This window comes from Aethina tumida, chromosome 4 (genome assembly GCF_024364675.1).
Source record: "Aethina tumida isolate Nest 87 chromosome 4, icAetTumi1.1, whole genome shotgun sequence".
NCBI classification, from domain to species: Eukaryota; Metazoa; Arthropoda; class Insecta; order Coleoptera; family Nitidulidae; genus Aethina; species Aethina tumida.
Window position 1 is genome coordinate 14,760,200 of NC_065438.1, and position 23,408 is coordinate 14,783,607.

Sequence of the window (23,408 nt, forward strand, 5' to 3'; positions counted from 1 at the left end):
AGATGTTCCCTGCACAGTGTTCGAGTGTGTGCTGTATAAAATGTTGATGATTAATGAAAATGGCTGCTGAACTTTAGTAAATATGATTTTTTTCAGTGAATTGGTGAATATTCCTTACTTGTGGAGTAGTTCTTAGTGATTCATATGAATTTAAAGTGTAACGGAAACGTCTTCCTTGTATTTGTAATGTTAAGGTAAAGAGTCCGTTCGGTTCACAGTACAAAGAAATAAATTCGGTTTAGTTGTGTGGTGTCGTGAATTTCTAAATCTTTGCTCAATTTACATAAGTTGTTTCACCTAAGTTCGCACTGACGCCCTATTATCTAAGATAATAATAAAAATAGTTTCATTATCTCAGTTATGTCCGCAACTTAATTCAACATGTTCGTATTTTTTCCTAGGACTAGGAAATTCTACTATTTGCTTATTTCATAGTAAATACCACAAAAATTAAATTACCCAACCACCATGGACATAATACATGATGAGGACCGAAAGAGGAGGCTACGCCTCCTTGAGGAAAAAATTCAAGATCCCAGGGGCAAAGGGAACATTGACTCACTGCTGGACACGGTGCAGGCCCTGTACACCGATTGTGATCATGCCACCATTAAGAAGATGAAGAATGTAGAGGTCTATTTGAACAGATGTAAGTTTATCTTGTGTTTTGTTTGGTCAGATATCATTTATCACCATGTCAGTGTCTCCCAGTAATATATTTTATGTTCGGCTGTTTTGTTTGTTGTGTTTGGCTTAAACATTCATTTTAATAGTTATCTTCTTAATTATTATTATCGCGCTCATTGTGTTCTAATCTCCTCAATAACTGCATAAAATATCACAGTTTTTAACTAATTCAGGCATTATAATTTTGCTTAAATAGGCTTTAATCAATTTTGATTATACTTTAATTGTTTTGTCATGAAATTGATTAGAGAAAAGGTCACATTCTATTCTCAATAATTAAATGACTAGAACAAATGTATTATACTTTAACCCAAATAACTTGGTGACATAAATGTAGATAAACAGGAGAAGCAATATTAAAGAATTTGTTTCTTTAGTGGAATAAATAAATACAACTTCATTAGCTGCATCAAAAGATGTTTTTGTATATTTATTTATGTTCTGTGCACACTTAAAATTTTATTGAATTATTCTCAATTTAATTAAATGACTAGAACAAATTTATTATAGTTTAACCCAAATAACTTGGTGACATTATAAATATTGATAAACAGGAGAAGCAGTAATAAGAAATTTGTGTATTTAACATTATAAATAAATACAGCTTCATTACCTGCATCAAAAGATGTTTTGTATATTTATTTATGCTCTGTGTATACTTAAATTTTATTGAATTTCTAAATATATTAAAATTATTCACAGTATTGTTGGCTTTATGATCTCTGACAAATTATTGTCACCAAATATTAATATTTGTCAGTGGCAGTTACTCAGATGAGACAGGTAAAACAATGTTGATATTAAAAATCCATTTTTTATGTTTTTATTCTTTAAATTAGAATAAATTAACATTTAAACACGGATATGTTGTAAAAACGACAATTATACAGACAATAAAAGTTCTATATTAAATTTCATTGAATAATTTGTGCGCAAGTTCTTCGAGAGGCACTTTTAAATGTGCCTCTTCAAGTAAATCTTTTATAATTCATGCACACTTTACAAGAACCATGTATTAACTTTCATTTGACACACGAGGCATGACATATTGACGTCCACATAATAATTATGAGTGTATACGAATTAGGTATGTTGTAAAATCAGGATTTGTATTTCCTTTTGCGGTTTTCGCTTTCGCGTCATATGGAAATACGGTTAACACTCTCACAATGCCATTAAAAAGAATTATCCAAGCCGGGCACGAAATTTATCTTTACCAGCCAGTGTTTGGCTAATTGACTAATAAACCAAACAATATTGGTGATTTAAACGAATTCCGTTTATAAAACGTGTTTTTTTATCTTGTCAGTTTATATTCGCACAGTCAGACTGCGAGGAATTTAAACATTTTTCTTAGCAGTTAAATTGAGATAATAAACACATTATATTATCGACTATGCAATTATGGTGTGTTAATTAAAATTAATCACAGACTGCACATTTAAGATATGTGGTTTACTTAAAAATTATACTGATAAACTATATTTTAGTCAATAAATAATAATAATAACTAAACTATGAGATAGCTACAAATTGTATTGTTTTGAAACAATAGTCTAGATGAAATAAATATTGTTCAATTGCAGATGATGAGTTCGCCAGCGACATCATAAACCTGCGCATGAAGACCGACGACTTCGATAACATAAAAGTGATCGGTCGCGGCGCCTTCGGCAAAGTACAGCTGGTCCGACACAAGCACACCAAACAGGTGTACGCCATGAAGCGATTGAGCAAAGCCGACCTAATCAAAAGGTCGGATTCGGCCTTCTTCTGGGAGGAACGTCACATCATGGCGCACGCCAAATCCGAGTGGATCGTTCAGCTGCACTTCGCCTTTCAAGACGCCAAACATCTCTACATGGTCATGGATTACATGCCCGGCGGCGACATCGTCAATCTGATGTCCAACTACGACATACCGGAGACCTGGGCCAAGTTCTACACCATGGAGGTTGTGTTGGCGTTGGACGTCATACATTCGATGGGTTTCGTGCACAGGGACGTGAAGCCGGACAACATGTTGCTGGACAAGTACGGGCACTTGAAGCTGGCCGATTTCGGTACGTGCATGAGGATGGACGAGGACGGGTTGGTTAGGTCCAACAATGTGGTGGGCACTCCGGATTACATATCGCCGGAGGTGCTGCAGAGCCACGGCAAGGGTATATACGGACGGGAGTGCGACTGGTGGTCCGTCGGTATATTCGTCTACGAGATGTTGGTGGGTGAGACGCCCTTCTACGCCGACAGTCTCCTGGGTACTTACAACAAGATCATGTATCACGAGAACAACCTGTCGTTCCCCGACGAGGTGGAAATCTCCAACGAGGCCAAATCCTTGATACAAGGATTACTATGTGATAGAACTAAACGCTTAGGAAGGAATAGTGTAGATGAAATCAAGAACCATCCATTCTTCATCAACAATGAACAGTGGACGTTCGAGAATCTACGCGACTCCGTACCGCCTGTAGTGCCTGAACTTAGTGGTGACGATGACACCAGCAATTTCGACGATTACGAGAAGGACGAGAGTCCCGAGGAAGTTTTTCCAGTGCCAAATAATTTCGTAGGTAACCACTTACCCTTCATAGGTTTTACGTACAACTCCGACTACAAACTACTTTCCGGCGATTCCGTCGTGGACGGGATGGTCTACAACAACAAAGAATCATTTGCTCAAGTGTCGAAACTAGAAACCCTGTTAGAGCAAGAGCGAGGCAAAGTGGAGGCGCTCGAAGGCAAACAACGAATACTAATTGCTCAATTGGATAATCTTGCCCAAAAAGAACTGGAGGTACGGGACGAAGCGGCCAAGTACGAGAAAGAAATTGCCATTCTGAAACACACCTATAAAGAAGTCCAAAGGAAGGCCGAATGCGAGAGCGAACTGAGAAGGAACACCGAAAAGTACCTCTCTGAGCTTAAAAAACGCTATGAGGACGAGCAGAGCAAACGCACCCGAGAAATGAACAACAATCACAATGAAAAGATCCACTTGCTGGAAAAACAAGTGAACGACATGCAGGAGAAACTTAAAGTTGAAACTGAGAACTGCCAGAAGTTGAGGAAACAAGCCAACGAACTGACAATGGCTAAATCCAACTCCGAGTTGAAGGTCAACGAGTACTACGCCAAGATTCAGTCGCTGCAGACGCAAAGGGACTCCCTCCAGGCGGAAGTGGAGTCGCTCCAGACGCAGCTGATGGAGGAAAGGAACTCCAGGTCGCAGGCTTCCGACCAACAAATGGTACTGGAGAACAAGATCCAGTCGTTGAGCGCCGAATTGGAGAGGAGTCAGCAGAGGGAGAACAAAATTTCGGTCGACAACTCCCAGCTGACGGAACGGGTGTCGTTTTTGGAAAAGGAATGTGCCGGCTTGGATTTGGAACTCAAGACGGCGCAAACTTTGTACCAGCAAGAAGTGCGAGCCCATGAGGAAACTGAGAAGAGCAGAATGTTGAACAAGGAAGAAGCCAACATGGAAGTTGTCAAAGGTAAGTTTCGATACTTTATGAGGACTTCATTTTGGTAAAATCACCATCAATCACCCAATTCATACTTTATTTATTAATTTCATGCAGCACTTATGGATAGAATAATAAAGGGTAAATGAAATATACGAAATCCTTGCAAGGTCTCCTTATTTAAATTCATTTAATTTAATTTCTAGCCTTACAAACCAAGTTGAACGAAGAGAAAAGTGCCAGACAGAAGGCAGACATGAATTCCCAAGAAAAGGAACGCCAAATTTCCATGCTCTCCGTCGACTACCGACAAATCCAGCAACGTTTACAAAAACTTGAAGGCGAGTACCGTCAGGAAGTGGAGAAGGTGAAAGCCCTGCACGGTCAGATAGAGCAGGAGCAACAGAAGAAGTCAATTCTACAATCTGAGATGGCCCAACAAGCCAGCGAACTGGCTAAACTGAAGGTGAAAGAGACCACCATAGCAGCCGAATTGCAAACCATCAGCGAGGCGAAGAAAATCATCGAGGAAGAAATGCTGAAGACAAAACGGTCCTTACAAATGGAGCAACTGCAGATGAAGGAATTGCAGGATTCCCTCGAGGCCGAACAGTACTTCTCTACCTTGTACAAAACCCAAACCCACGAGCTAAAGGAAGAACTGGAGGAGACCAAAAAAATCAACAGGGAATTCGAGGAGGAGAGGGCGTCGCTGAAACACCAGTGTCAATTGGCCGTTGCCCGAGCCGATTCCGAAGCTTTAGCCCGCTCCATTGCCGAAGAAACCGTTGCCGAACTAGAAAAGGATAAAACAATGAAGGAGTTGGAGCACAAGGATCTAATCACCAAACATCGCAACGACCTGAACGCCAAAGAAGGTTTGCTGAACCAACTGCGCGACCGTGAACTCGAATACAAGAAGGCGGCCGAGAAGATCCAAAAGGAGTACGACGAATTGTTCAAGCAGCACAGCAAGCTGCAAGACGAGTACCAAAAGAACAGCGGCAACCAACTGGAAATCGAGAAGCTGAAGACCAAACTGAACACGGAACAGTTACTGAAGCAGCAAGCGGTCAACAAGCTGCACGAGATCATGAACAGGAAGGACGTGAACAACACCAAGGGCAAGTCGAAGATATCCAGCGCCGACCTCAGGCGAAAGGAAAAGGACCTCAAGAAGCTGCAACAGGAACTCAGTCAGGAGAGGGAGAAATTCAATACTATTGTTTTGTCGTATCAAAAGAATATTCAGGAGTTACAAGTAAGTTTTTCTATAGGCACTTAGTTGTGTTACTAAATTTGGGATTTTTCACAGTCGCAGTTCAATGATGAGCAATCGACACGCCAAAGGTTGCAAATGGAGCTGGACAGCAAGGACTCGGAGATCGAACAACTGCACCAGCGCATCCAGGCGATGAACAGCGAGACGGCGTCACTGAGTTCCGCAGATAACGAAGGTGATGAAATCAATTCCGAGTCGATTTTCGAGGGTTGGCTGTCGATACCTTCGAAGCAGAACATCAGGCGGCACGGCTGGAAGAAGCAGTACGTCGTGGTGTCCAGTCGGAAGATCATCTTTTACAATTCGGAGAACGACAAGCTGAATACAGATCCTGTGATAGTGTTAGATTTGTGGTAAGTACCAAGTAAATAGTTGGTGTATTTCTGTAATTGTCTTGATGTTATATTTCAGCAAAGTCTTCCATGTGCGATCGGTGACGCTGGGTGACGTGATCCGGGCTGACCCCAAGGACATACCAAGGATCTTCCAGCTGCTGTACGCAGGGGAGGGCGAGAATCGCAAGCCGGACGACCAGAACAACACTCTGGACGTCAGTTCGCTGAAGAGCTTCGATGACAAGCCGATGTCGGTGTCGCACAAAGGCCACGAACTGTTTAACATCTCCTATCACATGCCCACCACCTGTGAGGTCTGTCCCAAACCCATGTGGCACATGTTCAAGCCCCCACCTGCCTATGAATGTAAACGTAAGTGTGCTCCTTTGTTGCCTCTACTTGTCTAAACGTCATTTACCTCTTAAAATCCAGGAACTCGTGTGAACTCGTTGTTTAATCGTTCCCAATGTGTTTTCTAGGGTGTCGAATGAAATTCCACAAAGATCACATCGAGAAGAACGACAACGTGCCGCCGTGCAAACTCCACTACGACCCGTCCTATGCCAAAGAACTGCTGTTGCTTGCGCCGTCGCCGGAGGAGCAGAACAGCTGGGTGACGCGCCTCAGTCGCAAGATCCAGAAGTGCGGCTTCAAGGCGAACAACTCAAATGCCATAGACTCATCCGCCAAGATTTCGCCCAGGTGAGTCCCACCCTCAGTTTAGGCCTCGCTTTCTCGTGTTTACGTGTGTGCATTCATTGAATTGGGGGCGACGTGCATGCGACGCCGGCTCGTCGCTTTCTGGGATGTAGTTGCGGGGTGTGCAGTAGCGTTAGTGGTTGTTTCTCATCCACGATTTGCCTTACGATCGTACGTTTTGCGGAAAACACAAAGAACATTCGGAATTTGGGTGCTTTGACTGTTGTTTGGCTTGTTTTTACTTTGGTTCATTTCATTTGTTGTTCAGAGCACTTTTCCTTTGTATATTAATTTTGGGTATGTTTATTTAGTATTTTCGAGTCTTTCATCCTCACGAAGTTATAAATATATATATATAAAAAATGTTAATATTTACAGTCTGGCATTAACTACTTGGTACATTTAGGAACTAAGCCGGTAACAAAAAGGGTTTTTTGTGTTTTCTACAAATGTAAATGACAACATTTGTGATTGCTGTATAGAATGTAGAAATTATGACTAGGTAGCTTTAGACAATTATTGAAATCTTATCGTAAAATAAGTACTCTCTTAATTTTTTTTAAAATATTAAATATTTTTGATAATTTTATACACTTTTTATCATATTTATTTTACGACAGATTTTTATCCCCCTTAAAAATTATTTATTATTAAACTTTATCACTTATATTTCTGCATGTATTTATTGAAGGTAAATTAAGTACTTCTATGTAGGAATATAGACTTATTCAGTTTTATTAACTCTTACAAATATACATTTTAGTTTAAAGGTGATAAACAAAATTCAAAATCCATCAAAAAAATAGATCTGCAAAGCAGTGCTTTGATTATTGGCATGTTTGACTTTTTACATTTTAAATGCAAACTGCTTTTGACTAAATCAATGAATGTATTTTTGTATTTTTTTATTGCGTTACAAAATAAAATCTTACAAATTGGATTTGGTTTTCATTTTAACAGTGTTTGCCTTTTTAATTAATTTCTTAGCTTAATTTTTAGATTAGTACAGGTGAGTAAACGTAGAGCTTGCCCCTTTTCTAGTAGCTTTAGATGGGATTAGACAATTACTTTGCGTATTTATTAAACTACGATTTAAAAGATTGTTTTGTGCTTTAACAGGGAGTCGACCCGTTCAAGTTTGAAGCCATATCTGAACGTTCAACAGCGTTCCGCCACATTGCCCGCCAATTCGTCGATGGGCAGCAAATGACTCTGAATATACGCCTGTTTCCTAACCCCCTTGTTTTCCCGCTGCACCCTAGCCGATAACTATGAAACGCTTTTTTCCTTCATCACTAATCAAAATAACTTGTTACACGTTGTGATATTATTGTAACATTAACTGTTATTGTGTTTTAAAACAAATTATATATTAATCAGACACGGCGTCCACTGATGGTGGTCATGATTGGTGGAAGAGATACGATCTGATTGATTGACAAATGTGTAGGCACAGAAAGAATTAATATTAACGATGATGATCGCAATTAATAAAATTATTGGGGAGCTGGTGAAATTAAAATGTAATTTTACCACACAATTCATCCAATGGTTTATGTAATTGTGAAGAAGGATGGTTTTTATTGACTATATCAGAAGTAAACGTAAAAATATCCGACCTGTACCTGTCCAAATTTGTTAATGGGGTTAAACGCCGCTAATTTTATTGATGTGATAATATTAATTCTTGCGACTCTCCTACAAAAACTCTGTTTTTTTTCTTTTGAATTTTGTATATTATGTATTGTTATAGAACTTAGTCAGTCTTATTTTTAGATTTGTACATATTTATTTTATGAATTTATTAACTTCAGTTTTCTGTTACTTACTTGTAGGTTGCTATTAAAAAATTTAACTCTGCGTTTAAATTTACTAGGTGCTAATTTTTCTGAATATTTCTCAGTTACATTATGTCATAAAAAAGAAAACGATTATTTCAGTCGTGCATTTGAAGAATTCGTTACGTGATATGTTTTGCTCAATATTCACCTAGATTCAAACTTAATTTATCTTTAGTAACTCCATGTACTTCGTCGGTTTTTCAAAATTGATCTGAACTGGGATAAGTTTTCTTTTTTAACAGGCTCAAGACATTCCTATAAATGAATACCGTTGTATATGCTTTGTTAATTGTACAAATCAAGTGTACATCTATTTATTATTTCTTCACGTATGTATTTTTTTGATTATAAAGCGTGCCTTAGCAGTAGTAATTACTTTTGTATTACTACATGGACACCAATATATTTTAGCGTTCTTGGTGAATATTTTAATAATAAGATTTTTGCCTTATGTATACAAACTGGACACCAAAATCGTTTACTTTATAATAAATTCATTTTATTTATTAACAAGTTGTTTTATTTTACTCATGAATATGTAAATATTAAAAGGTAACGTGTGGGTACATAGATAAGCTCCTAAATACACCAGGATAAAAACAAAATATCATTAGCATAAATATTTATTAATAACAACGTAAGTACTATAATAGTAGTACATAAACAAATATTCTCTACAATAATGAAAAAGATATGTAAATATGATTTAAATAAATTCCATTAAAATAGTCCAACTTTCTTCTTTAATTCCTGCTGCTTCCATCTTGGCAACTTCTCGAAATCTACGTAAATCATCTTGAATAGAGTCACAAAATCGTCGTGGGTCAGGTGTAACTGTAATAAACCAACATATTAGTTAGGAATTATCAAATTTAAAAAACAAGTAATTTTTATTTTTGATTGATTTGTTTAAAAAATGTTTATTTTATATTCAAACAATGTAAAAACTTCGAAGAATTATCTTTTAAAAAGCTTCATATAATGAATTTCATCAAAAATGGTTTTCATAAAAATTTTACAATTAATTTAATAAAAAATATTAAAAAGAATGAATAAAAAAGTAATGTCAGAAGTGGGATTCGAACCCACGCCCACAGAGTGGACCAGAACGCTCATTGAACCTATTGTGATAGGCAAGGAAACCTTGAGTCTGGCGCCTTAGACCGCTCGGCCATCCTGACAGTTACTCAAGTTCTCTAAGACTTTGTACATATTGTCCGTTTATCTATTTATAAACCAGTTATCAATTTGGTTATATTAAAATGACACCATCCTCTTGATAATAAATATTCCAATTGTCATAATTGTAAAGTGCAATATTAAATCAGTAGTGATAGCTATAATCATAAATGTATGATATCCGATCCGATTATTTAATATTACCTCTTTATTAAGTGGGTCAATTCTAGCAGGAAGCTTGTCATTAGGGCCCTTCAAAATATTAATTGGATACTTATCAAATTGATCGAAGTCACTATGTCCGGACTTTTCCTGTGTCCAACCATTAGTTTTGCCATTGTTGTTGGTATTTGTAGCTTCTATGTCATGACGTATTTTGCCAAACGACTTGTAATGCTAAAAACTCATAATTAAAACAAAGAATTCTTAAAATAAACCCATTTAGTACCTTCCAACATTTTCTGTCCCATGTTGGAAATAGTCCTATGAAAGTTGGTGGTTCCTTGCCCTGTTTTATATTAATAATGGCAATGTTCATATCTCTTCCAGCTGGGTCAGATTGAAGATATTCAATCGCCATTTGGATACTTAATCTTTGGTCTTCTCTTGAACTTAATTTTCCTATCCATATGTACAAACAGTCGTGCATGTCCAACAACATTATATTTTCCGGAATTAGATCTTTCTGTGTAAAATGCAATATTTCCTCAACTGAAAATATATTAATAAGTTGCAATAAAAAACAATTGTTTATCTTTACCTTTAAAGTTATTAAGAGAACTAGAACAATTGAATAGTCTCGGAAGTCTTGGATCTGCATCATTTTTTATCAATTGTGTAGCGTAAGGAGCTTTACCTCCAATCAAGTTGAAGAAGTCGTCCTTTTCCTTTCCTAAAACGCTCAAACTTGTACTAAATTACATATTATAAAGTGTAATGTAATCGTACCTTCAAGGACGAGTTCAAAATCTTTTCCAGCAAACAACTTTGCCATTTCTCTTTGGTCACCGGTTGAATAATTTCCACACCAAACGTGCGACTTCTTTCCTCTTTTAATAACGAAACAATAATTCGAATTCAGGGAGGACGCCTTAGCATGTACTTGTACCGCTTTGCTGCTGTACAAAGTCGAACCGAAAATCTGCAACATGTACTGCGACGGGTTCTTCAAATTCCTGCCCGAGTCTAAAACAACACGGATCAGTTACCCCACAACAAAAATGAAGGAAACGTACCGTCGAAGTCACTTCCTTTTCCTTTGAAAACGATGAACTTCCCGCCGAACAGCTGAAGGAAGTGAGCCGTCTCTCTTCCTTGAATCAACCGGGCTTGAAATCCGAGATGACCCAGCTCGTCGTCGATCTCACCCACCTTTTGGGTTGTGCAATTTATGTCTTCTTGTGTCGCGTGTGATCCCTATGGAAGACATTATGTAACTACAACACTATATATTATTGGAAAACTTACCAACCAACAATAGAGCAAGTGTTTCAATTCGGTAGTGGGTTGGTAGCTGTAAAGAATAATGTAGCAGTCACCGGAGAAGAAAAATCCGTGACGTTCCTTTGGTATTTCAACTATGTTGTTCTGTCTAACGCGCCATATCGTGATGCTACCGGAACCATCGTCGATTAACTGTGTTTCGGCCGCCAAGAACGGTCGGTCCTCCATTGTTTCGGCGTCAAATTTCGACACCAGCATCTTTGGTTTGTTTACTGCAATATCGAACAATGGATATAATACACTGAGATATCACAAATAGTTTTAACAGTTAGATTGTATTTAGGTCAATTCAAATATTTTAAATGCGAGTGAAAAGAAAGTAAATACTTACGTTTCGATTGTTGTTCACTTTTCCAAAATGGGAAGAGCATTTTAAACTCGGTTGGTTCATGTCCGTCGACGACTCTGGTGACTTTGGTGTGACTGGGATACTTCTTCTTCTTGACGAAGCCTCTGGCGTTCCTCAAACCTTCGGATCTTTCCTTATCTGGGGCTCGCTTTCCGACCCAGACCCAAATACCATTGGCTTCATGATCCAAAATATAAACATCCTAAAATTACATACGTGAGTGTTAAGGCGATTTAAAACTGAATCAAAGTTACATCTGAGTTTAAGTCTGACTGCAAAAATGGACCAGTTCCGAGCTCGGCCACTCTGTATTTTCCGTTGGACTCGGAACATTTATACAATCTAATGTTGCTTCTTCCTGCTAGTGTGTTTGCATCTTCGTTGTTGCCATTTTCGGGTAAAATATGTCGTTTATCCAATGGCAAGTATCTATCAATATCTTTCTTGAAGTCCTCATTCATGGTTTTCTCATAGCCATCATCGACGAACACAATGTTGTCCACCTTTAGCTCATCCTTCATCTCCAAACAAATCTAAAATTGTCACTATCAAAATTGAATGAATGAATTTTGATGAATTATATACTTTAGTGGCGTGCATCTTTTCAACAGCATTTGCAGCCCGCCCAATCCAAATGTAGAGAGTCTTTTCGGTTCTCAAAATAAACACTTCGGAGCTGTTGAAATGATCCCAAGACACGTTGGTCATTTCGGTCAAGACTGGTTTTCGTTTACCCTTAATCTTATACAATTTCGGATGGGATTTGATGCCGTTCATGATCAAATCCGCCTTCAAAACTCTAAAACCATTAAATACATTAACTGCAAAACACCCCCAAGATGAGTATTACTTGAATCCGTTTTTAAAGTAGCTGAGGAATCTGGAACTTTCATTGCCCTGCGTTTCCCTGTGCTGTGTGGAATGAGTGTTCAACAAGTTGTCTAATTCCACGGATTTATAGGCAGCAACTCCGGATTTTTCAGGGGTCGTGTTAGTCCCCAACCAAAAGTGGATGTGGTATTCCAAATTACCTCCTTTAATTTCTTTGCTCTGCAAAAACATCGAATTGAATATTCATAGACTTGTAATTCCTATTGATTGGCAAAACGTTTAGGTCAATTTGAATAAGGTATTTGTACTCATTTCCATATTATGATTGGAGGATTTGGATGCTTATTTTGCAATCTCATGAGAAAACGTATCAACGTTTTTTAATTTGGGGTTCTACCTTAATTCCTATAAATATAAATTACTATGTAAATATTATTTATATTAATATATAATAATAAATTAATTAATTACGGTGAAAAACAGATAGATTAAATCAAATGTCGGGTCTAGACATGTTTGTAACAAATCAATAATTATGTACTTGTTACACTTTGCACGCAAGATATAAATTGATATCTCTAAAGATATTATACAATGAAAATATTAATTATAATTAATTAATAAGTGTTTACTGCATTAACAAAGCAGGTGATTGTAATTACACTATTAATCTATTCCAAAGGAATCGTCCCAGTTAAGATTTTCCATTATATTAATAATGATATAACCTAATCGATGATAATATGAGAGAGCATAACAAATTTAATTAGAATAATGTCTAGAAATTGTGCGTAAGAATGGCTTAATTATAATACAGATCTATTATAATTTTCAAATTAGATGATGCGAACTTATTTGTGCGTTTATTATGGGAATGATCTTAATACATTAATCTACTTAATTTCTAATTTAATATAAAAAACAATATACAGGGCGATTCACCTAACTTATTTATTAGAAATTTATGAGAGTTACATATAGAGAGAGTTAGTATATTCAATGATGAGAGAGAGTCTTGAAAAATGTTTCCAATTTGAAAACTAACTCAACACATATTTACAATAATTATATTTTACATAGGAAAAAGAACCTGGAGAAGATCAGATGAAGACTTGGATGGGTTCAGAAGAAGACTATTATACTGACAGCCCAGACTACAAAATGGGATAATTCTCCAAATCTGTATCATCAACGAAACAGACTACCAATGTCCAATGACAATTGTCAAAACAACCAAAGACATCACCAAAGCATACGAACTCGAATTCTTTGTACAAATAGAACAACATGTCAGTTCCTGCAACCAGACCAGCTACATTGAACATAAACCAGCTACAACAGGCCCACTATGAATGTAGAGTGACTTCTTTGCCAGACAGGTTAGACTGCAAACTGAAGCCAGGATGGCACAAATTGCTGATTTGTTTGCTTCATGTGTCTGGAATTCAGGAAATGACTTGTCGAATGTTTGCTAGAAATGAGGCAGGAATATTCACTGCCTCTAAATTTATAATGTTTATATTTTGATAAGAATACAATGTATGTAATGCATATTATATCAAATATTAGGTTATTAGGTTATTCACCTAACTTATCCAATAGAAGAGTTTATGTAGAAGAGTAAAATGTAATGATTTGTAATTTTTAAAGCAACTATAACTTGTCTTTCATTTCTGTTTTTACCGGAAATGACACGAACTTTCGTTATATCTGACGAAATAATCAATGGAACTTGATGTATATTTTAGCATAATTAAATTAAATTTATAATTCTTTATACATATAATGAATATTAACAGAGATTTGTATCAGATGAGAAATGAGCATTATTTTTACATTTTTGGAAATATCTCTGTTAATATTAATTTTATGTATAGGGAATACTTAGACAAATCGAAAGATCTGTTAATATTCAATTTAATTATGCTAAAACATACATGGTGTTCAATTATACATAACAAAGTTATTGCTGTTTAAAGGTGCATAAAATAAAATTTATGTAATGGACACCCTGTATAAAATTTGAGAATACTAATGAAAGTTCTTTATAGAATGGTCCTTGGATAACGTGTGTACTAAAAATGAACATTTCACCATAAAAATTGGTAACTTTATAAACATTTAAGTTAGACCATCCATCACTCAAAATTTTTGGAAAAAAATTAATATCTCAAAAATTACTGTATATGGGTATGGGACATGGTATAGTCATTATAATTGTAATTACACGTAGAATTTAAAAATATAAAAATACACAGGGTGTTCAACTGAAAATAACAAAGTAGGTGTCACTTCCGACAAAACTGGAAATGAAATTTTGTTCAAAATAAACTAAAATAGTAATTCAAGTCAAGTTGTACCAAACCAACACCTTTTTTCCGTCCCATAATCTTCTAATAAATAATTTGAATGAATTACTCTGTATAAATCTAATGAATAATATTTGGGCCGCTGATTTTAAGTTACGGATAACGGTTTACGTTTATTATAAAATCGAATAAACACAAATTCGTGTGGATAACCGTAAACCGTGATAAATAAAGCACGCTCGAGTCTAAATCGTCATAATTTAGTTTTAATTAAGAAGTGGATTAGCTGTGGTATCGGTCGTGTCATGCTCGTGCAAGCCGCCACTTGCTGTGCTAATTTTCGGTTTGTTGGCACCTTCGTTCGCGTGTTCCTGCTGAAACACTTACCACTGTGTCCGTTCCGGCCGGCTGGTCCCACAAGGATGCTGCGTAGATGATGTAGGAGTCGGTGTCGAAGAAGATGCCGTACTGGTCCCTCGGTACGGCCACCAAAGACATGCTCTGAGCAAGGAGCAAAACGTTAGGGTCTATTTCGATCACCTTTCCGCCCCCAACTTACCTCGACCCTCCATATGGCGAAGCCAGTCGAGTTCCTGTTGACCTTCCTGAAGGCTGCGTCGAGTACTCCGCCGTTGGTACCGTTCTTGTAGAGCTCGTCCTGCAAATCGATCATGTAAAATGCCATGACTGACGTACGGTGTTATTTTGAAAGCTGGTGGTGTACTGTTGGGCACACCTGGCAACGTACGTACAAGTCAAAATATCAATTAAATTTTCAATTAACGCAAAGTTTCTCGTGCCATTGCAAATTGGCCGTAAAATTTACCCAACCAAGTCGCACTTAATCCAGTTTTTCCTTAGCACCATCGCTGGTTGTTCAATTAAAAACGTTTTAATTCCATTACTCCAATTATGTTTTACAGTAACTTTAAGTAACCGTAATAATTACAAAAAATTGATCTAACGAGCGTGTGTGAGGCGACCCTTTGCCTCGCGATGCATAAACCACTTACTTATCGAGTTTGATTGGTTGTTTAATTAATGGGGGCCTAATTAGAGCCTTAGTGGCGAGACAAGTTAATTTCGTAACTGTGATACGTACGCCGTTTTCTACAACCAATTAAATCGTTTTATGAACGTGCATTTTAATTTCATAGTTAACATGTTATTGCGTTTACCACGAATTATCTTAAGTAACTACGTAAATTGTTTCCTGTTTAATTACACACATGATTATGTTATTTATCGGTGATTGATTAGTTATTATAATCTTTTTTACGATATTTTAATTAACATCATAAAGGATATTACGGCTATATCAAAATGGAGTGTTTGCTTAACCATTCCGACTAATGGGGTTAATAAAGCTCCGTTCCTGTTATGTTTTCCTCGATGATGAGCAAATGTGCTCCATTCAGACATCTGTTTTAAAAACATGTTCCATAAAACGGTTTTGATTTTTTTTATGAATTAAACGGGGAAAACTAAGTTGGTCAATCCATTGTTACGTCCATATGGTTGTTGGATTTGAAATTCGATTTCATATATTAGTTTTTAACTATATTAAGTAAAATTTAATAATAGCATTGCCAAATTAGTTTTATTTTTAGCTTGAGGAAAGTAGTACACTCCAACAAATTTTATATCTCTTAATAAATCATATTTATTGTTTTAACTGTGACATTTTCATCAATAATTACAAGGTAATTAGAATTTCAATTAAACAGTTGGTTCCATAATAAAAGCAATTTATCATTTTACATCGATTTAATAAATCCGACATTAAAGCAATATTCTCACACGTTTTGACGAATTATGGACAACTTTGTAACAATTAATTGCCATTTTCAATGATATTAATTATTAGGTTACTGGTGCTATGTATGTTTACAACTTTGTTATAACATGTACAGGTTTAACTTGCTTAAACACGACTATAATTAACATTTTGACATGTATTTTGTTATTTGTTGAAATCCGGACATTACACACAACTATTAAAAATCAATTTCCTTTGTAATTTACATATGGTACAACAATAAGGAAATATTCAAAACAAAAACTAGATGAAAGTTTCAAATGGAAAGTTATGAAGCAAAATAAATATTTATATACTAATTGCTCAGTTGTTAAGAAAATTTGAATAATTTTACAGGCATTTAAAAAATGGTGAAAGCTCCATACAAGTTCGGTTCGTCAATTGTTACATTAAAATGATGTAAAGAATTACGAGCACTAGAAGTTACAACAAATACTTTACTCGTAGATTAATTAATTGTTGTGTTAGAAAATTAGCGGACGCTGCTGTAAATAGAAGACAATAAAATTGTTACAAAAACAACTGCTCAGATATTTCATAATTGTTTCTGTGTAGAAGACAATAAACATTATGTCGGGGTCAATGAATTTAATAAATAATATAAATAAAATGTTTTGTACCGTGAAATAATAAAATTTGAATATAGTATTTTTTATTAAAAGTTATATTTTTATTATGCATTTTAACGTTTTTATATAAACTTAAAAATTTATAATATTTTTTATTAATTTTATTAATCAGGATATTTTTTAGTTTTATGATGATGAGTAGATTATTATTTTTAAATTTTATGTTTACTTATATTTTAAGAATTATCTCTTATCATATTTTTATGCTAAAATTTTATTAAATAATCTTATTTATATTAGAAACATTTATAATAAAAAATATTTTACACATTTTTAACATTTTATATTATATATAAACTTAACAATTTACATTAATAATTTTATTTTTTTTCTTTAAATATCAATCAGAATATTTTATACTTTTATGATGATGATCATTAGTACAAGTTATTATTTTTAAATTATATATTTACTTATATTTTATGAATTATTTCATATCTCATATTTTAATACTAAAATTTTATTAAATAATCTTAATTATATTTAAAAAATATACAATAAAAAATATTTATTATACATTTTTAATCTTTTTTATATAAACTTGTAGTTTTATAATATTTTTTAATAATTATATTTCTTATATTTTATGAATTATTTCATATTTCATATTTTATATTTTTATGCATAAAATTTTAGTAATTATATTTATATTAGTAACAATTACAATACAAAAAAAATATATTTTATACTTTTTTTTTAATATTTGTTATACATTTTTAGCATTTTTATATAAATTATATTTTACAAATTTTTTTATTAATTTTATTTCTTTTTTTCTACGTTTCAATCAGAACATTTTTTATTTTTATGATGATTGTTATTATATTTAAATATTATAATATATTTAGTTATATCCCATATTTTTATGCTAAAATTTAAAAAAAAATATTTATTATATAAAAAAATTACAATACAATTTTACAATTAATTTTTATTATTATATTTAAATTTTATAATATATTTAGACATATTTTATGAAATATATCATATCCTATATTTTTATGTTAAAATTTTAATAAACAATATTATTTATACTAAAAATATAACAATACAATAATATTTATTATAAATTTTTATATAAACTTGTATATTAATATTTTATATTAATTTTATTTCTTTTTTTAGTATTAATGAGAATATTTTTTAGTTTTATGATGAAGATAAAAATTATTATTTTTGAACTTGATATTTATTCATAATTTTATAATAAAATTTCATTAAATAAACTTATTTAAAAGAAATTTACAATGATTAAAAAATGCATTATACATTTCTAACATTTTTATATAAATATTTTTTATTTATTTTATTTCTTTTTTCAATATTTATTATTTTTCAATTTTATATTTACTTATATTTTATGAATTGTTTCATATCTCATAAATGTATGTTAAAATTTTATTAAAAAACTTATTTATATTAAAAAGTTACAATTAAAAATATATATTATACATTTTCAACATTTTTATTAATTTTATTCTATTTTTTAAATATTAATCAGAGTATTTTTCAGTTTTATGATGAAAATTATTTTTTCAAATTTATATTTTATATTAAATTCAACTTATATTTTAATCAATTATTTTTATAAACAAAATTTATATACATATAAAATTTTACGTAATAATTATGAATTATCTTTTTTTAAATTTTAAACAGTTCTCAAAATAATTTTATTGTTTTAACGTTTCATAATATTAATCAATACACCCCCTGTTTAAGTGATTTATAATTGAATAAATTACTATTGTGAATTTGATTAAATATTTTAAATAGTCCTGTCTGTGTTCTAAATTTTATATATTACTCATAAAAACGTTGAAACGTTTTACCTATGTATTTATAATTTGAACTATCAGATTGTTATTCTGTTACTAAATTTAGATTCTATTTTAGAAGCAAGTATATTAAACATAATTTGTTGTGTTTAGATAAATAAAAAATTGTTCCATTTTTAGATTTACCATAAATATTCAATCTAATCTACACAATTAAAACATACATAATCAGCACTTTGAAGCTCCAATATCAGCATCTTGCGTATCTCCAAGTCGACACAAGTAACTAAAAAAATAAACAAATAGGTACCACCGCCCTAAATTCTGTCCATCGCACACACAAATCACACGATTTCCACTTGGCCGGCCTCCCCAAAAAATAAATTTAAAAAGACTTTCAACCAGAACACCGAACGTCGTACCTCCGAGTACTGAACACCGACAATTACCTGACCGGTGTTTTGTGCCATCCAGTGGAGTTTCTTTACCATCTCGAGCCGAGGGCCCCCACCTGAGAGAGCGCTCACTTCCTGCTATCTTGGACCGTTACGGTCTTTCTTCTTTCTTCTTATGTACACCGGGTCCACTTTAGGTTTGTCGTTTGTGTTTCGACGAGTAATCGTTATGAGAAATGCATTTTTTTCTATTGCTCTAATGTGTGCCTTGTGGCAGCTTAATGGGTTTAGCGATTAGAATGTGTGAGAGTAGAATTTGAGAGGAAACATACACAAATAATAAAAAGCAACAGGTAAACATAATTGCTTAGATGGGAAACGAAAAAGGTAAAAATAAAGAAGAAATGATTCAATCAAGACAGTATTAGTGTGATAAATATTTAAAGAGATTTCTTCTTGTTATATTTGAAATAAATTCTATACACATGACAGAATTATGTAGTAAAGATGACCGTGGTACTACCTACTTACTCCAAATAATTTCATCGAGTAATATTTACTCCCACAAAATACATACACATAAAAAATACTATTTAAAAATTTATTTTTCATAATCAGTAGACAACAGGTAATTCAGTTGTTTAGATGAGAAATGAACGAGGTTAAAATTAAAGAAGAAATGGAACAATCAAGACAGTGTTAATAACAAATATTTGAAGAGTTTTCTACTTCTTGTTCCTAGTTATATTTGAAATACATTCTGTACGTAAGACAGAATTATGTAGCAAATATGTCGGTGGTACTACCTCCTTCAATTGTCTTACTCCAAGTCACTGCCCTAAGTAATATTTACGTCTGAAGCTATCGACACACAAAATACTATTTAAAAATTGATTCTTCATAATTAGTATGCAACAGATAATCCAATTGTTTAGATGAGAAATGAACGGGGTTAAAAATAAAGAAGAAATGGAACAATCAAGACAGTGTTAGTAACTAATATTTGAAGAGTTTTCTTCTTCTTGTTTCTAATTATATTTAAAATAATTCTGTACACAAGACAGAATATGACGGTGGTACTACCTCCTTCAATTGTCTTACTTCAAGTCATTGCCCTAAGTAATATTTACATCTGAAGCTATCGACACTCAAAATACTATTTAAAAATTGATTTTTCATAATTAGTATGCAATAGATAATCTAATTGTTTAGATGAGAAATGAACGAGGGTAAAAATAAAGAAGAAATGGAACATTCAAGACAGTGTTAGTAACTAATATTTGAAGAGCTTTCTTCTTCTTGTTTCTAGTTATATTTAAAATAATTCTGTACACAAGACAGAATTATGTAGCAAATATGACGGTGGTACTACCTCCTTCAACTGTCTTACTTCAAGTCATTGCCCTAAGTAATATTTACGTCTGAAGCTACCGACACTCAAAATACTATTTAAAAATTGATTTTTCATAATTAGTATGCAAAAGATAATCTAATTGTTTAGATGAGAAATGAACGAGGTTAAAAATAAAGAAGAAATTGAACAATCAAGACAGTGTTAGTAACTAATATTTGAAGAGCTTTCTTCTTCTTGTTTCTAGTTATATTTAAAATAATTCTGTACACAAGACAGAATTATGTACCAAATATGACGGTGGTACTAACTCCTTCAATTGTCTTACTCCAAGTCATTGCCCTAAGTAATATTTACGTCTGAAGCTATCGACACTCAAAATACTATTTAAAAATTGATTTTTCATAATTAGTATGCAAAAGATAATCTAATTGTTTAGATGAGAAATGAACGAGGTTAAAAATAAAGAAGAAATTGAACAATCAAGACAGTGTTAGTAACTAATATTTGAAGAGCTTTCTTCTTCTTGTTTCTAGTTATATTTAAAATAATTCTGTACACAGGACAGAATTATGTACCAAATATGACGGTGGTACTACCTCCTTCAATTGTCTTACTTCAAGTCATTGCCCTAAGTAATATTTACCTCTGAAACTATCGACACACAAAATACTATTTAAAAATTGATTTTTCATAATTAGTAGGCAACAACTAATCCAATTGTTTAGATGAGAAATGAATGAGGTTAAAAATAAAGAAGAAATGGAAAAATCAAGACAGTAACTAATATTTGAAAAGTTTTCTTCTTCTTGTTTCTAGTTACATTTAAAATAAATTCTTTACACAAGACAGAATTATGTAGCAAATATGACGGTGGTACTATCTCCTTCAATTGTATTACTCCAAGTCATTGCTCTAAGTAATATTTACGTCTGAAGCTATCGACACACAAAATACTATTTAAAAATTGATTTTTCATAATTAGTATGCAACAGATAATCCAATTGCTTAGATGAGAAGTTAACGAGGTTCAAAATAAAGAAGAATTGGAACAATTAAGACAGTGTTAGTAACTAATATTTGAAGAGCTTTCTTCTTCTTGTTTCTAGTTATTTTTAAAATAATTCTGTACACAAGACAGAATTATGTACCAAATATTACGATGGTACTAACTCCTTCAATTGTCTTACTCCAAGTCATTGCCCTAAGTAATATTTACGTCTGAAACTATCGACACACAAAATACTATTTAAAAATTGATTTTTCATAATTAGTAGGCAACAGCTAATCCAATTGTTTAGATAAGAAACGAACGAGATTAAAAATAAAGAAGAAATGGTTCAATCACGACAGTATTAGTGACAAATATTTGAAGTGATCTCTTCTTTTTAATCCTAGTTAATATATATTTGAAATAAATTCAGTACACAAGACAGATTTTTATAATTAACAGACAACAGGTAAATCGAATTGCTTTGATGAGAAAGTTAAAAATGAAGATGAAATGAGTCAATCAAGACAGTATTAGAAATAAACATTTGAAGAGCTTTCTTCTCGATATTTCTGGTTATGTATGAAATAAATTATGTACACGAGACAATTATTGCGTAGTAAAGTTGACGGTGGTACTACTTCGTTCAATTGTCTTCCATCAAGTCATTACCCGAAGTAATATTACGTCTCAAGCTATCGACACACAAAATTTAACAGTACTTTACCTCATCAACCGTCTATAAACACGTAATTAAACTAAAACTGCACAAATAAAAAAGGCAAACTTACAGAAATCATCCTGCGTGAATCCTCGGTAACGAAAGGTATTAGTTAGATACCGCAAGCTCAGACATTATTAATTAATCGTAACCGAACACACCGCGTTGTTAATAATTAAAAAAAAAAACAAGAACTAACCATAATTTTAAATCGCGCTCCGAAACTGCATAAAACGCAAACTGGCCTTAAAACAGACTGTTAGGTTTGTATTACATTGATCCCATCAGATACCGGGACGACCATTTCCGAGATGGGCTCACACCGGATCTACGGTTCGCAGTCCACGATTGTGATTCAGCAATGGGGTTTGAAATGTGTATTATTTTAGCACCCACTGTACCGAGTTTACCTTGGACTCACCGAGTGACACTGTTTTAATTGTTTGTCGTCCACATTTTTGCCTGTGAAGAATTGATTTTGTTTTGGGTTACATCAGTCCATGGATAAGCGAAAGTTAATAGAAATCGGGGAGATAAAAAGCATTGCGAATTTTAAGCACTTTTTCATTGGTTTCATTACTTTAGTGCCTTTCATCTGAAGTAACAAATCATGTTTATTAACACATGTATATAAGCTTACTTTTTAATTTTGTCGCTGTTTTCTTTTTTGACGTTTTTTTTCATGCAATTTTAAACCTTTCTCAAATTTAATTAAAATATGTTTTTACCTAAATACTGTGAAGAAGATAAATTAATTTACTTATGTTATTCATACAAAATCAGATTAACAAAAATCAGAATTTTTTCCTCAACGTTATGATAAAATATTTTTTAATAAACCATCTTCTATAAGTGTTGATATTTATGTAAATAGAAGAAATTCTAGCTCAAAAGTTAGTTCTGAAATTTACAAAGAGAAAAGTTTAGAACTTCTAGAAGAGGTAATTTAGTGATGTTGTCCACATTTTTGGAAGCAATAATGAAAAAACTATTTCCTCATAACAAAATTACTGATTTTGCTTTGGTTCCATCACTTTTTGGACAAAAAGTGTTAGAAGAAGTTAGATTGATGAGAATCAGAATTTGTTCATTGTTACTGTGTTTTTCAAAGTGTGAAAAGTTATTTTTTGAATTTATGAATTGTTTTATCGTTTCCCCAACTTTTTAATAAAATATCTTTTAATAAACCATCTTCAATAAGTGTTGACATTTATGTAAATAGAAGAATTCTAGATCTAG

General features: G+C 33.2%; 2 protein-coding genes and 1 non-coding gene across 5 annotated transcripts; 1 reads left to right on the top strand and 2 right to left on the bottom strand.

Moving 5' to 3' along the window:
* Positions 1 to 17: 17 nt before the first annotated feature.
* Positions 18 to 8,824, top strand: LOC109601695 (rho-associated protein kinase 1). Its single transcript, XM_020017968.2, has 8 exons — positions 18 to 194; positions 402 to 649; positions 2,274 to 4,187; positions 4,364 to 5,418; positions 5,473 to 5,792; positions 5,851 to 6,146; positions 6,254 to 6,476; positions 7,593 to 8,824. The coding sequence occupies exons 2-8, from the start codon at positions 469 to 471 to the stop codon at positions 7,681 to 7,683; spliced, it is 4,080 nt and encodes a 1,359-aa protein (XP_019873527.2). The 5' UTR covers positions 18 to 194; positions 402 to 468; the 3' UTR covers positions 7,684 to 8,824.
* A 98-nt stretch (positions 8,825 to 8,922) lies between these two features.
* On the bottom strand, positions 8,923 to 22,414 carry LOC109601691 (advillin). 3 transcript variants are annotated; one of them, XM_020017962.2, is made up of 14 exons: positions 22,369 to 22,414; positions 15,045 to 15,143; positions 14,873 to 14,986; positions 12,196 to 12,395; positions 11,931 to 12,144; positions 11,600 to 11,878; positions 11,328 to 11,547; positions 10,961 to 11,208; positions 10,729 to 10,909; positions 10,442 to 10,678; positions 10,254 to 10,385; positions 9,942 to 10,204; positions 9,698 to 9,889; positions 8,923 to 9,148 (listed from the first exon to the last, which is right to left on the bottom strand). In XM_020017962.2, the coding sequence occupies exons 1-14, from the start codon at positions 22,369 to 22,371 to the stop codon at positions 9,035 to 9,037; spliced, it is 2,496 nt and encodes an 831-aa protein (XP_019873521.1). In that variant the 5' UTR covers positions 22,372 to 22,414; the 3' UTR covers positions 8,923 to 9,034. The 3 variants fall into 3 exon arrangements, with proteins under 3 accessions (XP_019873521.1, XP_019873520.1, XP_019873519.1); XM_020017961.2 differs by lacking the exon at positions 22,369 to 22,414 and adding an exon at positions 22,240 to 22,319; XM_020017960.2 differs by lacking the exon at positions 22,369 to 22,414 and adding an exon at positions 18,936 to 19,134.
* On the bottom strand, positions 9,379 to 9,495 carry Trnal-caa (transfer RNA leucine (anticodon CAA)). Its single transcript has 2 exons — positions 9,458 to 9,495; positions 9,379 to 9,423 (listed from the first exon to the last, which is right to left on the bottom strand). It is a non-coding gene; the product is annotated as a tRNA-Leu (tRNA).
* Positions 22,415 to 23,408: the final 994 nt, after the last annotated feature.